General features: G+C 43.6%; 1 protein-coding gene across 10 annotated transcripts in view; it reads left to right on the forward strand.

Annotated features, from left to right (window-relative positions):
* Window positions 1-13,180, forward strand: part of znf462 (zinc finger protein 462) — a 132,908-nt gene extending 119,728 nt beyond the window's left edge. For 8 of the 10 annotated variants that reach the window (XM_078395619.1, XM_078395622.1, XM_078395615.1 and 5 more), the window contains 7 exons: window positions 2,385-2,423; window positions 2,974-3,235; window positions 4,865-5,001; window positions 6,096-6,319; window positions 6,872-6,998; window positions 9,009-9,132; window positions 10,577-13,180. In XM_078395619.1, coding sequence (XP_078251745.1) covers window positions 2,385-2,423; window positions 2,974-3,235; window positions 4,865-5,001; window positions 6,096-6,319; window positions 6,872-6,998; window positions 9,009-9,132; window positions 10,577-10,814 — 1,151 coding nt within the window. In that variant the 3' untranslated portion in view covers window positions 10,815-13,180. Of the gene's footprint in view, window positions 1-1,799; window positions 1,995-2,384; window positions 2,424-2,973; window positions 3,236-4,864; window positions 5,002-6,095; window positions 6,320-6,871; window positions 6,999-9,008; window positions 9,133-10,576 lie in introns of all 10 variants that reach the window. The other 2 variants (XM_078395634.1, XM_078395630.1) reach the window with 2 other exon arrangements.
* The last annotated feature ends 480 nt before the right edge of the window (window positions 13,181-13,660 follow it).

A 13,660-nucleotide genomic window follows, 5' to 3' on the forward strand; every position in this document is an offset into this window, starting at 1 on the left:
GATAGCGAGGAAGGATATCTAAGTTTACAACATGATCTAGATCAGCTGGGAAGCTGGGCCAAGAATGGAAAATGGAATTTACTCTTTTGTCAACTGTGATGTGTTGAATTTCAGTGTGTTAAACCAGAGGAGGGCTCGCACAGTAAATGGTAGAGCATGGAGAATGCTGCAGAATCGTGAGATCTTTGAGTACAGATGCATGATTCCTTGACATGAGACAGGTGGACAGTGGTGAAAAAAGTGTATTTGTTTAGTTTTCCTTCATTGAAAAGGGTTTTGAGTATAAACGTTGTACAAATCCTTGGTGAGACCACACTTGGAGTTCTGTGCACAGTTCTGGTTACTCAACTATCGGAAGGCTGACATTAATTTGGAAAGGGTGTAGCAGAGATTCACCAGTAGAGATGCACCCTTTCGGGTGTAGTTGGGAACTCGAGCAGGAGGGAGGGGGAGGCAGATTCTTTACCTCCAGGGCAGTGAGAATGTGGAACTCAGTCCCATGGAGAGTTGTTAAGATGAGTGGTGCAAAATAGTAATGATAAAAGGATAGACGGATTGGAGAAGATGAAGAAAGCTGATGGGAGTGTCATGTGGAATGTAATAATAATAATAATAATGTATTACATTTATATAGCACTTTTCATATACTCAAAGACGCTTTACAGGGATTTAAAGAACATAGGGAAGTGAATAAATAGATAAATATGTAAACGAACAGAGAAAGGAGACAGAAGGTGAGGTGACCTTCAGTGGTTGAAGGCAGTACTGAACAGGTGAGACTTCAGTGATGTTTTGAATGTGGTGAGTGTGGAGGAGTCTCTTGACGGTTTGGGGTAGTGAGTTCCATAGGGTGGGAGCAGCGATGGAGAAAGCCCTGTCCCCCCCAGGATCTGAGTTTGGTCCGGATGGGGGGGGATAGGAGATTGGCAGCAGCAGAGCGGAGGGTGCAGGTGGGAGTGTGCCTGTGGAGGAGGTCAGTCAGGTAGGATGGGGCCAGGTTATGGAGGGCTTTGTAGGTCATGAGGAGGATTTTGTACTGGATTCTCTGGGGGATGGGGAGCCAGTGGAGTTTGTAAAGGACGGGGGTGATAGGATCGGGGTGTGGGTGAGTAGACGGGCAGCGGAGTTTTGAATGTATTGAAGTTTACTGATGATTTTTGAGGAACATTTCTGAACTGTGCACAAGACAGTGAACTTAGAAAAAATGCCACCAATATCCTCTGCAAGGCAAAACACCAGCGTGTCAATAAGTACAGGAGAATACCTATTGAATGGGGCTGCTGTGCAAGTGGAGACTCCAGCAAAGTTTCAGTGAGCTGTGTCACACAATTGAAAGCAGTTCATTCTGCAGTGCATGTGGAGAGAGCATCTCCTGCAAAAGCTGAAGTGTTTGGGATATGCGCTGGAAGTAGAAAATGCTTGCAAGTTGAAACAAACATTCAATAAACATGACACAACTTTGCTCACAGTCGTTTCGAGCAATAGGAACCTCCATTGCCATGGATACGGCCTTTAATGGAAAAGGTGTTCTGAGTCCTGAAGGCATTCTGTATTGTTGTATGTGTGCATGTGTGTGAGTGTGTGACTAAACAGTATATTGTAAATTCTAATAATCCAATGAGTTGATGGTTTGATCATGACATGAAGGCATTTAAAGTGACCCGGGCTATATTGTACCGATGGAGAGCCATTTAGGGATTTTTACACACAATTTGCCCACGATTTTTTTTTCATTTAGAAAGTCATAATTTGAATGGTTATGGGAACCCTAAAAGAAGCCTTGTGTTGTGTCTTATTAGTGGAGTCCACCTACAGCTGTTCCTACTGCTCTTTTTCCACCCTGATGGTAAAGCAGCTCAAACAACATGCTCTGAAAGTGCACGGCCATGTTATGGCAGTGTCCAAACATCACACTGACCTTCCAGCAGCCTTCTCTTCTGGTAACAATGCACGGCAGACAGAGCCCCAGTCTGAGGGAGCAGCAGAATCAGATGGTAAGCTGCTCGTGGCTATCTCTGGTGTATCCAAATCTTACTTGGTTATTTTAAATGCCTTCAAGCTGTTAACTAGCAGAGGTGAAAGGCACACAAAATGGTTCAACAACAAAGTGCCATTCGTAAGCCCTTGCACGAATTTGCCTTCAAATTCTGCAACAATCACCAAGAAAGAACGCAACAGTCTAGGTTTCTAAAAGAACCTGCCAAGACAAAACACTGCAGTGAAAAGACTCTCCTCAGGAAAACTGGATGAAACTCTCAGGAAAAGCGAATTCTGCTCTCGTTGAGGCAATGCTTTTAGGGTTTTTTTTAATAAGTATTTTTAGTAGTAGTCGCTCACTTGAAAATTTTATAAGACCCAGTTGTTACTCTGTGTCCTTATTCCAGACCCCACCTTCTTAAAATGTCCCTCCATCAGAAGCAAAGGTAAGCGATGGTCAACGTTCTGCTGTGCACTTCCCTTTTCAATGTACTGATTCCCACCTACAATCCTACAAAATGTTCTTCCTTATTCCTAATAACAGCAAATTCCTTCTGCAACCTAAATAAACCAGCTGGATGCACTGCAATGTCCCGTAATTGGTAACCCTTCCCATCAATTGCCTGACAATCTGTTCCATTGTGAACACTGTTCGCTCAAGTAATGGCTGGAATTTTCTTGGTATCCCATGCTTAATCACAGGGATACGAAAGGGAAAATTCTTCCCATTTATAATCTGGTTGGCTTTCCTTGCTGTATCCTGCTTTTCCTGCTGTTTTCATGGGTTTCTGGCACTATACTAGCTTTACCAAGGTTTTCTGTCGCATGGGTTTCAAGCTAGCCTTGGGTCTATTTTATAATGGGGAGATCTAGGGGATTCTTCGTCGTGGCTTAAAGCCTTTCGGGGTCTGAAGGGGAAGGGAGGGGGAGTGGGGATCATTGAAGAAAACCTGTCGGATTTTATACAGTTTGTGTACACCAACTCTCCACGTGTAGACTCCTCGTACTCTGAGCCACCTGATGTCCAGCAACAGCTCAACCATTACCAGACAGCCGCCATGGCCAGAAACCGCTCCAGTCCCATCCTTGTGCCATCGCCAACCGCCCCCGTTGATCAGATGTCCAAGGGGTATTTCAGCTGTGAGTTCTGCCAGTTCAACTCTGAGTACATCCAGAGCATGAGGCGCCACTATCGAGACAGGCACTGCGGCAAGAAACTCTACAAATGTAAGGATTGTCCATTCTTCACCGGCTTCAGGTAAGATGGACAAAGAAATGGGCCGAGGCAAAAAGTGTCGACACAGATTTTGAGCTGAGAATGTGAATTGCAGGAGGGCATTCATCCACTTAAACATACAGAGTTGTACAGTGCAGAATCAGGCCCTTTGGCCCACCAAGTCCTTGCCAACTGTCCTACAATATTCGCATTTACTTACATATCCTAAAATAATCCTGTTTTTATTTATTTTTCCCTCACCCAATTTCCCAACAACTTCCCCGGGACAATGTGGGTAACCTAATGATGTTTGAAAATATTGCCACAAGATCTATTTTCCTTACCAGAGCAAAAAGACAAACAATAGGTGGCACCTAGACATTACAGTACATCTACAGTACCACACAGGATATCAGTCTAGAATTTTGTGCTGAACTCCCGGGGCCTTGAACCCATGACATTCCGACATTGGTGAAAGAGAGTGACTCACTGAATTCCAGCAGGCTCACTCATACTAAGGCTAACCCCTCCCGTCCAGTATGGGGTAGCATTGTTTACCAATTGTTGACTTTTTTTTGTTGCTAACTATTGAACTCTTCACTGAATACAGTGTGCTGGATTGAAAAGTGTGTTATGCTATTGAGCAAATGTGAAAGATAAGAGTGGTGTGGCTCATCTATAAGCATGTATCTGGCTCATGAAGGGGGGGGGGGGGGGGGGGTGTTGGTTAAAAAATGTCTATGGCACAAAATTCCCAGCATGGGGCAATGGCTTAACAGTAGAAAGTGTTAAGGGGAGGTTTGAAAGTCAAGAGTGTTTTATTGTCATATGTCCCGAAAAGGAACAATGAAATTCTTACTTGCAGCAGCACAACGGGTATGTAAACATAGCACTCAGTAGCTACCGTAATAAACAACAAAAAGTTGTTCAATAAAAAAATTTAAAAGCCACAGTACCAGCCAACATAAGAGGCTATTTTGACCCCAGAGGGTCAATCCCAGCCGGCAGACCCATGCCTTTCTCACATTCATTTACTCTGTAACCTAATTCCCTTCAATGCTCCCTGGGTCTACCTCGCCTGCACACTCGGCCAGTTGACAGTGGCCCGTTAATCAACCCACACATCTTGGGGATGCAGGAGAAAGCTGGAGCACCCTGAAGAGACCCACTCGCCCATAGGGTGCATTTGCAGATTTCACAGAGACGGCAGCAGAGATCAGGTTTGAACCTGGTTTGTGGGAGGTGTGAGACGCTGGGACTACTAGCTTTATTAATAGAGGACTGAGAAATCAAATGCTGTTCAATACAGCTAAACTTTTTTCATTGGTAGACATAGGTTGAAAGAAGAACAATAATAGTGCTAGAAAGTGAAGTTGATTCAGCAGCACAGCAATGGTACTGAACAGCGGGTATATTCCTCTGTAGATCCATGGAGAATTGGGTGGAAATTCTTTGTATCATGATCTATCATCCAGACTGCACTGCCCAAAAAGATCAGCGAACACTGATCTTCTGAAGGGATACATTCTTAAATGGCTGAGGTTTGGAGAAAAAGTGGGAGTGGAATCAAATGAGTCATTCTTCCAAAGAGCCAGCACATGCACAGTGGGCCGTAGGGCCTCCTTTGGTGTAGCATGACTTCCAGTGAGGTGTTGTGTGCTTGTGTTGCAGGTCTACATTTTCTATGCACGTTGAGGGTAGCCACACAGCCCCTCCTGTGGAGGGTCCCAAGGACCTGCGCTGCCCTCTCTGCCTGTACCACACCAAATACAAAAGCAGCATGATAGATCACATCGTCCTTCACAGAGGTGAGTCAAAGTCGGACAGCATTGAAACAGGTCCTTTGCCCCAATTCACCCAGGCCTTCACAACCTCGCCTCATTTGCCCGCTTTTCCTCCATATCCCTCTACAGCTTTCCAATCTGTCTTATCTGTCCAAATATTTTTTAAACATTGTAATTGTATCTACCTAAACCACTATCCCTGGCAGACCATTCCACATACCCACCAGCCTCTGTGGAAAAAGTTGTCCCTTTAAAAATGTTTCCTTCTTGCCATAATCCTAACATTTTTATGATACCCCTACCCTGGCAAAAAGACTGACATCTTGCCCCTCATGATTTTATAAGCCACTATAAGGTGACCTCTCCAGGGAAAACAGTCTCAGCCTATCCAGTCTCTCCTTGCCCTCTTATCAACATCCTTTCTGCATCCTCTCTAGCTTAATTACATCCTCAGAATGACGACCAGAACTGCACACCATGTCCCAGCTGTGATATCACCAACATCTTGTACGGCTGCAAAATTATATCCTCACTCTTGTACTCAATGTTCTGTTTGATAAAGACAAGCCTTCACTGCCTTGCCTACCTGTGTTGTTACTTTCATGGAACTGAGCATTTGGGTGTGGCGTGTTTATGAAACAAGTCAGTGAAAGATGCATGGTGAAGGATGGGTAAATCCTGCCCCTGAGTCCTCGGCCATCTGTAATATCATCCTGCATTTCGTAAAACTCTCGGGTGTTTTTCAGGCTGAAACAATAGCCGTCATTAATGGTATCCACTCTTTAAGTGACATTAACCCGTAAGTCAGTAGCAGAAGGAAGATCAGAGCCCAGCGGTCACCTTTAATATTGCAGAGACCCTTTGGGTATTCAGAATAAATGGATCTTTGAACGCACACTCATTCCAACAACATTGATATCCATGTCCAATCACAGGTTATGAATTAATTGCAGATCTTGATTTTTATGCAGTGATTGACTTCAGAGTATAATGATTTTAAACTGGTTGTATATTAGTACAGTCGTTCCTGATTCATTGAAGAGAGACAGTTTGAGTATGACTTGCCCTGGGGATGGATCTCTCATGATGTACCCTCTTATTTTCTTCATCTTCCACAGAAGAGAGAATTGTCCCCATTGAAGTCTGTCGCTCGAAGCTCTCGAGACACTTGCGAGGAATTGTCTTCCGGTGCGATAAGTGCACCTTCACCAGCTCCAGCGATGAGACTTTGCAGCAACATATGGAAAAGCACAAAGAAATGAAACCATACAAGTGCCAACTGTGTTATTATGAGAGCAGGATAAAAGAAGATTTGGAGAACCACCTGCAGGAGGAACACAAGGTAATTCTGATTGTTTTTCTGGTTTGATTCATTTCTAACTTTGCAATTCTGTAATTAAATCATTCCATTAACCCCAGCATTAACTGTCGTGCTGGATTCTTAATTCTATCTCCAATTACCATTGAATCTGAGGGACTTGGTTGGAAAGTTTGGGAACTACAAGTTACCTGCAACAGTTTGCCTGAAAATGTGATAGAGCAAATTCAATATTAACTCCAAGAAGGGATAAATGCCAAATACAACTTCTGAAATCTGAGTTGGTGGGTAAGGAGAGTGGGTCTGAAGAAGGGACTCGACCCAAAACATCGCCTATTCCTTCTCTCCGGAGATGCTGCCTGATCCGCTGAGTTACTCCAGCATTTTGTGTCTACTTTCGGGTCTAATAAAACTTTTGTTTCAGAGGCCCTGCAAAATCAAGATTGACTGAATGGCCACCTTTGGTATTGTTGGGGTTCACATTAGCAGGATTCTTACAGTGAAACTGGCACCCACCAGTTTAGGCTCTCTTGTGCAATGGAATTCATTGAACATGCTCCTCTTCCCCAACCTCAGGTGATTCGCAACTTTGAATTAGTTGGTCGAGTTAACCTGGACCAGTTAGACTTTAAAGACAAGGAATGGTTCAGTAGCGAGGAGGAGGCCAGAGAGGAAGAAAAAGGCCACATTGTCGAACAAAGAGGTTTGTGATTTTGGAAAACTTTTTTTGGGGAAAACATATCTTGTCATTCTTAACATTGCTTCGAAACGGATGTATGACAGGTGAGGAGGGAAGAGTTTTAGCCATTTCAGAGAAGCAGTGCATGTTTCTGGTAACTTTCGTGGACGGCACGGTGGCGCAGCGGTAGAGTTGTTGCCTTACAGTGCCCGAGACCGGGTTTGATCCCGGGTACTGTCTGTACGAAGTTTGTACGTTCTCCCCATGACCGCATAGGTTTTCTCAGAGGTCTTCAGTTTCCTCCCACACTACAAAGACGTACCGGGGTTGTAGGTTAATTGGCTTGGTATAAGTGTAAATAGTCCGTAGTTTGTATAGGATAGTGTTAATGTGCGGGGATCGCTGCTCCGTGCGGACCCAGTGGGCTGAAGGGCCTGTTTCCGTGCTGTATCTCTAAACTAAAACAAAAATCTTAGGTTGCCCCAGATTTCTTCCATGCTGGCCAAATTACCTAATCGAGCTGGTTCCACTTGCCTGCAGCTTGTCCTATATCTCACCAAATGTATCCTATGCATGTACTTGTCCAAGTTTCTTTTCAATGTTGTATCCGGCTCTACCACATCCTCTGGTGGTTCATTCTACACAGGGCGGCACACTGGCGCAGCGGTAGAGCTGCTGCCTTACAGTGCTAGAGACCCAGGTTCGATCCTGATGATGGGTGCTGTCTGTACGAAGTTTGTACGTTCTCCCCATGACCGCTTGGGTTTTCTCAGAGGTTTTCAGTTTCCTCCCACATTCCAAAGAAGTACCGGTTTGCAGGTTAATTGGCTTTGGGAAAATTGTAAATTGTCCCTAGTGTTATCGCACGGGATGATCACTGGTCAGTGCAGACTCGATGGGCCAAAGGGCCTGTTTCCGCGCTGTATCTCTAAAGTAATTAAAGTGAAGTATATATGCACCACTATTTGTGTGGTGAAACAAGTGAACTGTTTATGCATAATTGGATCTTGCTTCTAGTTTTTGTTCATCGTTAAATTTGAGAGTGTGGATTCAGTGACCAGCTTTATGATTCATTTCTTGAAAACATTGAAAGGTATAGGTCTACTCCCAGAATACTGTTAGAGCCACTTCTCTTGCTAGGAACACATACGGCATTCTGTCTGTTAACAAGTAAACTCTCAGTGGATCGGTCTTGCCTCAGTGAGTTGCTGTCTTGGGTTCAACACCCTCTCCTGGGATTAATCTTGTTGTCACCTTCTCAGATGAAATGTTACAACGTGGCCTGCTAAGCTGATACTGGTGGACCCAAAAGGTCTCTTGGATCCGTTTTGAAGAACAGGGATGACTTTCTGCTTATAATGATTTATGAGCATGTTGATGGGGTTTGGGACATTTAGATACGAGGAAGAATTGACCAGGCTGGGTGTTTTATTGGGAGGAAGAAGGCTGTGGGGGAATAGAAATGATTAATAAATTCATGAGGCATTTAGGGAAACAGGAAGAATGTCTTATCTTTGAAGAGAGGCAACTAACCAACAGACAGACTTGAGTTGTTACGTAAAAGGATTCAGAGTGAGTTGATAAGAAAGGTTTTTGCCCAATGTGTGGTTGGGTTTGTAACTCAGAGGTAAATGTTGCAGAGTCTGAGGAAAGGTCTCGACCTGAAACATCACGTCCTTCTTTTCTCCAGATATGCTCTCTGACCCGCTGAGTTACTCCAGCATCTTATGTCTATCTTCATTGTTAGAGGTAGATGTCTTCATTTCATTTAAATAACTTTCTTGAAGAATTCTTCCTGGCCTGTATGCTAAAGGCCACAGACCCCGGAACTGGGTGGCAAGAAGAGTCTGGATGGTTTTTCCAACTGGAATAGCCTTTGTGGGCCAAATTGTAGCTTCAAATTCTAACTGCTAAAAATGTCTAATTTATATATTATTATAATGCTCTGCTCAACTGGGGCATCACATTGAGGAAACAAATGGACAATGCACAATGTTTCCGGACTAATAGTTCTTGAAACAAATTATTTTTCAGGTATTGAAGTGTGCCCAGGAAGTGGGGCTCGGATCTACAATGAGAAAAGATTCCCCTGTGAATTTTGCGGCCGTACATTTGCCCGTGGGTTTGATTGGGAGCGACACATTCAGAGACATAGCATGTAAGATCACTCAATATGAAATGTTAACAAAATGCTCAAGAAAATGTGTAAACATTAAATAATTGTAAACAAAACAGTGACCATTGACGTGGCACATTCCAGGAGTAGCACAGTGGTGGAATATGTAACACCGCTGCCTTGCAAATCCAGCGACCGGGGTACAATCCCTCCTTTGGGTATTGTTGATGTGGAGTTTACATGTTCTCTCTGTGACCACATGGATTTTCCCCAGGTGACCCAACTTCCTGTAGTCATGCTGGTTGGTAGGTTATCTAGCTATTGTAAATATTCCCTAGAGTTGGTCGGAGGCAGGAGAATTGTATGGTGGGTGGGTGGGCGTGAAAAGAGTTGATTGAGACGCAGGAGGGAAAATAAGGTTGGTGTTTGGTACTCGTGTGAGGCTCTCCCAAGTCTTAATACGGAAGATGACCCTAAGGTGCTTCATCAATTTTTGTTTGATATTTCCGTGATTCATACCAGGAGGGATATTTCCGTGATTCATACCATACCAGGATAGAGCTCTTAAGGATAGCGGAGTCAGGGGGTATGGGGAGAAGGCAGGAACGGGGTACTGATTGAGAATGATCAGCCATGATCACATTGAATGGCGGTGCTGGCTCGAAGGGCCGAATGGCCTCCTCCTGCACCTATTGTCTATTGAGGTATTAGGGCCGGTGACCAGAAACTTGGTCAAATAGGATTTTCTTAGAGGAATAGGGGGGAGTGCGATATATGGCTGCCAGTAATGCAAAATAAATAAAACTGGAGATGCTGAAATCGGAAATAAAAACAGAAAAGTTGGAAGGACACAGCCAGTGGGGCAGCATTTGTGGGAAGAGAAAGCAGTTAATGTTTTGGGTCAGGGACCCTTCCTCCAAACTAAGAGAAGAGTGGTGGGGGCGCAGTTTTCAGGGAGGGGGGAGTGTCTGCCAGAGGTGGACTGGTAGACATTTGAGGAAGGTCAAAAGGCTGGAATTGGTGAAGTGCAAAGAACTTGTAGACTGGTGGAGGATATGGAGTGATGTGATCGCAGAAAGATTGGAATGCGAAGGTGAGGATTTTGAAATGGACTTCTAAAATTTCCCATGTGTAACACATCATGCTGGAGGAACTCGTTGGGTCAGGCAGCGTCTCTGAAGAACATTGACAGATGATATTTTGGGTCAGATTCTTCAGGCTGATTGTAGTTGGGGGAGGAAGCTGGAAAAGAGGTGGGGGTGGAAAAAAGCCTGGCAAGTGATAGGTGGATACAGGTAAGAGGGGTTCATCAAGTTCAGTGACGTTGGATGAATGATTCAAGTCAGGTTTTTGTTTAAGGAGTGCTGGCCAAACTCGGTCTTCCAGAGAATGGAGTGAGGAATGCAGGTGAGGAGTAGAGCGGAATAGTCAACTCTCAACATTGCCTTTCCTATAATGTTTTCATTTTCTTAAATACTTCTAACAGGGCTCTCGGTGAGAATAACCATCAGGAACGTGAAACCTGTCCAGCAACAGAGAACTCCAGAGAAGGGAATAACACTACACCTTCAAGAATGGAGGAGCAACTGGATTCTGTTGACAACATGGAGACAGATGTCACTTACCAGGAAGCACCATCCTGTCCAATCTCTATAGCATTAATAAAGGAAATCTCCCAGGATTTGGACACTGAGACCAAAAATAAAGAGTCGGAGCTTTGTTAGTATACTTGAAATGTTGTGCAAGTTTCTCCTCCCTTTCTACCCCTCGTCCCACCCCCACACTGACCCTCTCACCATATTCTCTGCCTCTCGCCTTGTGACAACTGATGATGGAGCAGGATCTTGTGTTACAATCAACCCTTCAGTACCTCAATCCAAGCGCCTGTCCTCCGCGGGTACGAGTGAGCGGTGAGGACAGGCTGAGCGGCCGTTGGTCGTGAGGAATGGACATGCCGTCGAATCGAGGTCAGCCCTGCCGTCGACATCTCCACACACGAGAGCATTGCAGCATGATCCAGAGCCGGGACCCGTGCCAATTTTTTACCTCCTCCCTTGTCCGAGGCTAATTGTAGAACCTCTTACTAATTCCAAGGTGTGCTCAGCAAAGCTAACTCGGAAGGGATTAAACTTTTTGGACACTCCTGGGCTGTGAAGTTCTGGGTCACATGGTGTGCGGTGTGTTTACTTAGCTATTTGGGACGTCCTCCTTCCCTATATCCCACTTTTGTGCCCTGTTTACCTCCATCCCCTCCCCAATCCCAAAACTCTTCCTCTCTCCCCTTCCCTCTCTCCCCTTCCCACTCTCCCCTTCTCTCTCTCTCTCCCCCCCTTCTCTCTCTCTCTCCCTCTCCCCTTTTCTCTCTCTCTCTCTCTCTCCCTCTCCCCCTCTCTCCCCTCTTCTTCCCTCCCTATTGTTTCCAGTGTTTGAATGAATTGTGTGTTTAAAAATACTGGGGACTGCCTCATTAATCTAGTGAGTTGTGATTTTTTTTTAAAAGTTAGTGTGGTCTTGTGGGAATGTCATTACTTCATTGTAGAGATTTTGACATTCATTGAAGTAATGTTCCATATTGCTCTTTTAAAAAACCCCAATATTGAACTTGTGCATTGAAAACCAAAAATATCCCCCAAATTTTTACTTTGATCCAGCTATCAGTCTAGTGATCCATAACTAATGGATTAATCAAGCACCTCTGATTCAACGAGTTTTGTTATGATGGGACACTTTTGCAAGCTGCTATATTTTAGCCCACAACTGGTTGAATTCAAGGCACTTGTTTTTCTTTGAACATGCAAAGCACCGTTTTTAACAGGTTAGTTTATCTCACAATTGGTTGAGTGTTACAGGTTGTAACTACTGCAGACTCCTGCTTAATGGTTTATAACATGCATCTCAACGAAAGGTTAAGAACACTTAAAGTGGAATCTATCACCTTCACAGTTCATGTTTTCTGTTTAATTATAATGGCGTGCATTAGAACTGGTGTTAAAAGCAGATTCACGGAGGCATTTCCGAATCTTGAATGAAGGACCAGCTCGGAGGTGATGTAATCAATTGGCAGACATTGAGCCCAGTTCACTTGTAGCACCAACACTCTGTGTGTTTTTCTTTTGTAAGTAATCCAATACGGAACAAGCTTACCATACTAAAGAAGTTCCTTGTTTTCTTGCACTAATGCATCTGGTAAAAATGTTTTTTTTTAATCTATTATTTAAAAGAAAACTTGTTTGTATAGCAGAAATGGTCCTAACAATTACTGTTAATGTAGGATGTTGGTGCAAAAAGTGATCATGATTTGCAGTACCTCAGCATTAATCTTTACTGAATGTCCATTCTGTGCAAGTAATATCTGTTCATAAACTGTGTAGATTTACTTTTCTTCCCCTGCACATCTGCAGTAAGATGTGTGCTACAATGTTGTAGTGAGACTACTTTACGTGAATAAAAATTCCATAGGTTAGCTTTTGTTTGCCAAGTTTACAGGTTATTGTATTCTTGTTTTATATAAACACTTTAATTAAATCACTATATGGGTTCTCAAAACCTGTTGCTTGATAAATGACTTTTTTTTAGGACACTTGTTTAGGTCTCAATTTGGATCCAGATGTTTGCATTATCAAATGAAATATTATTGCGATCAAGGTATTTTTGAAATGATGCTTTCAAAGAACACCTGTTCCTTGAAGCAGTTCATTAACATCACCTATTTTCATGTTGAAAACAGGGCAAAATGGGAGCAGTTTCTGTGAAAAAAAAGACTGGGATATTGCAGATTACCATGTATATTGTGTTCTTTTGTCTACATTGTAGTTTAGGAAGCTCCTTTTAAATATTTTTGTTATCTAAAATACTTCTAAAGTTGACTGTTTAGGACATGCATTGGAAGTCTGTTTTAAGCCAACTGCAGGGGTTGAGGAAATGAACTCTGGAAACAATTACCAAAATTGACTGGCCTTCCTCAGTGTTTGTTAGTGCAGTTTCTAAATAATGCTGCTTTAGTTTCTAGAATGATCTGTAAATACTGTACTTCCTTGGATTTTGTTTTGCTGACCTGATAAATAAAAAGTGATGACTCCTTTTTAATTTTGTAACGTTCTTGAGCCATTCATTCTTTCCTATTTAAATTCTATACCAGTGAGAAGAAGCCTTGTATTTCTGCTGAAGAGCAGGTCTGGCAGCATCTGGGGAGGAAATGGACAGATGATGTTGCGGGTCAGGACCCTTCTTTAGACTCAGCAGGTCAGGCTGCCGAAGAAGAGTCCTGGCCCAAAAACGTCCCCACTCCATGTTCTCCAGAGATGCTGCCTGACTCGCTGAGTTACTCAGGCATTTTCTGTCATTTTTGGTAAACCAGTGCGTGCAGTTATTATGTCTGATGAAACTTCGCCTGCCCATTCCCTACTCAGATGTTTCCAGTCCTGCTAAGTCCTGTGCTTTGGTCAAAATTCCAGCATCTGCAGTTTCTTGTGTCTCTCTTGCATTTCTCTGTCTCGCGTTCACTCAGATGATGGTAAGAGGGATAATCCCCTCGAAAGAAATTCCAGTGCCTCTGCAAAATAGCAGCCAC

This window comes from Rhinoraja longicauda, chromosome 3 (genome assembly GCF_053455715.1).
Source record: "Rhinoraja longicauda isolate Sanriku21f chromosome 3, sRhiLon1.1, whole genome shotgun sequence".
Taxonomy (NCBI): domain Eukaryota; kingdom Metazoa; phylum Chordata; class Chondrichthyes; order Rajiformes; family Arhynchobatidae; genus Rhinoraja; species Rhinoraja longicauda.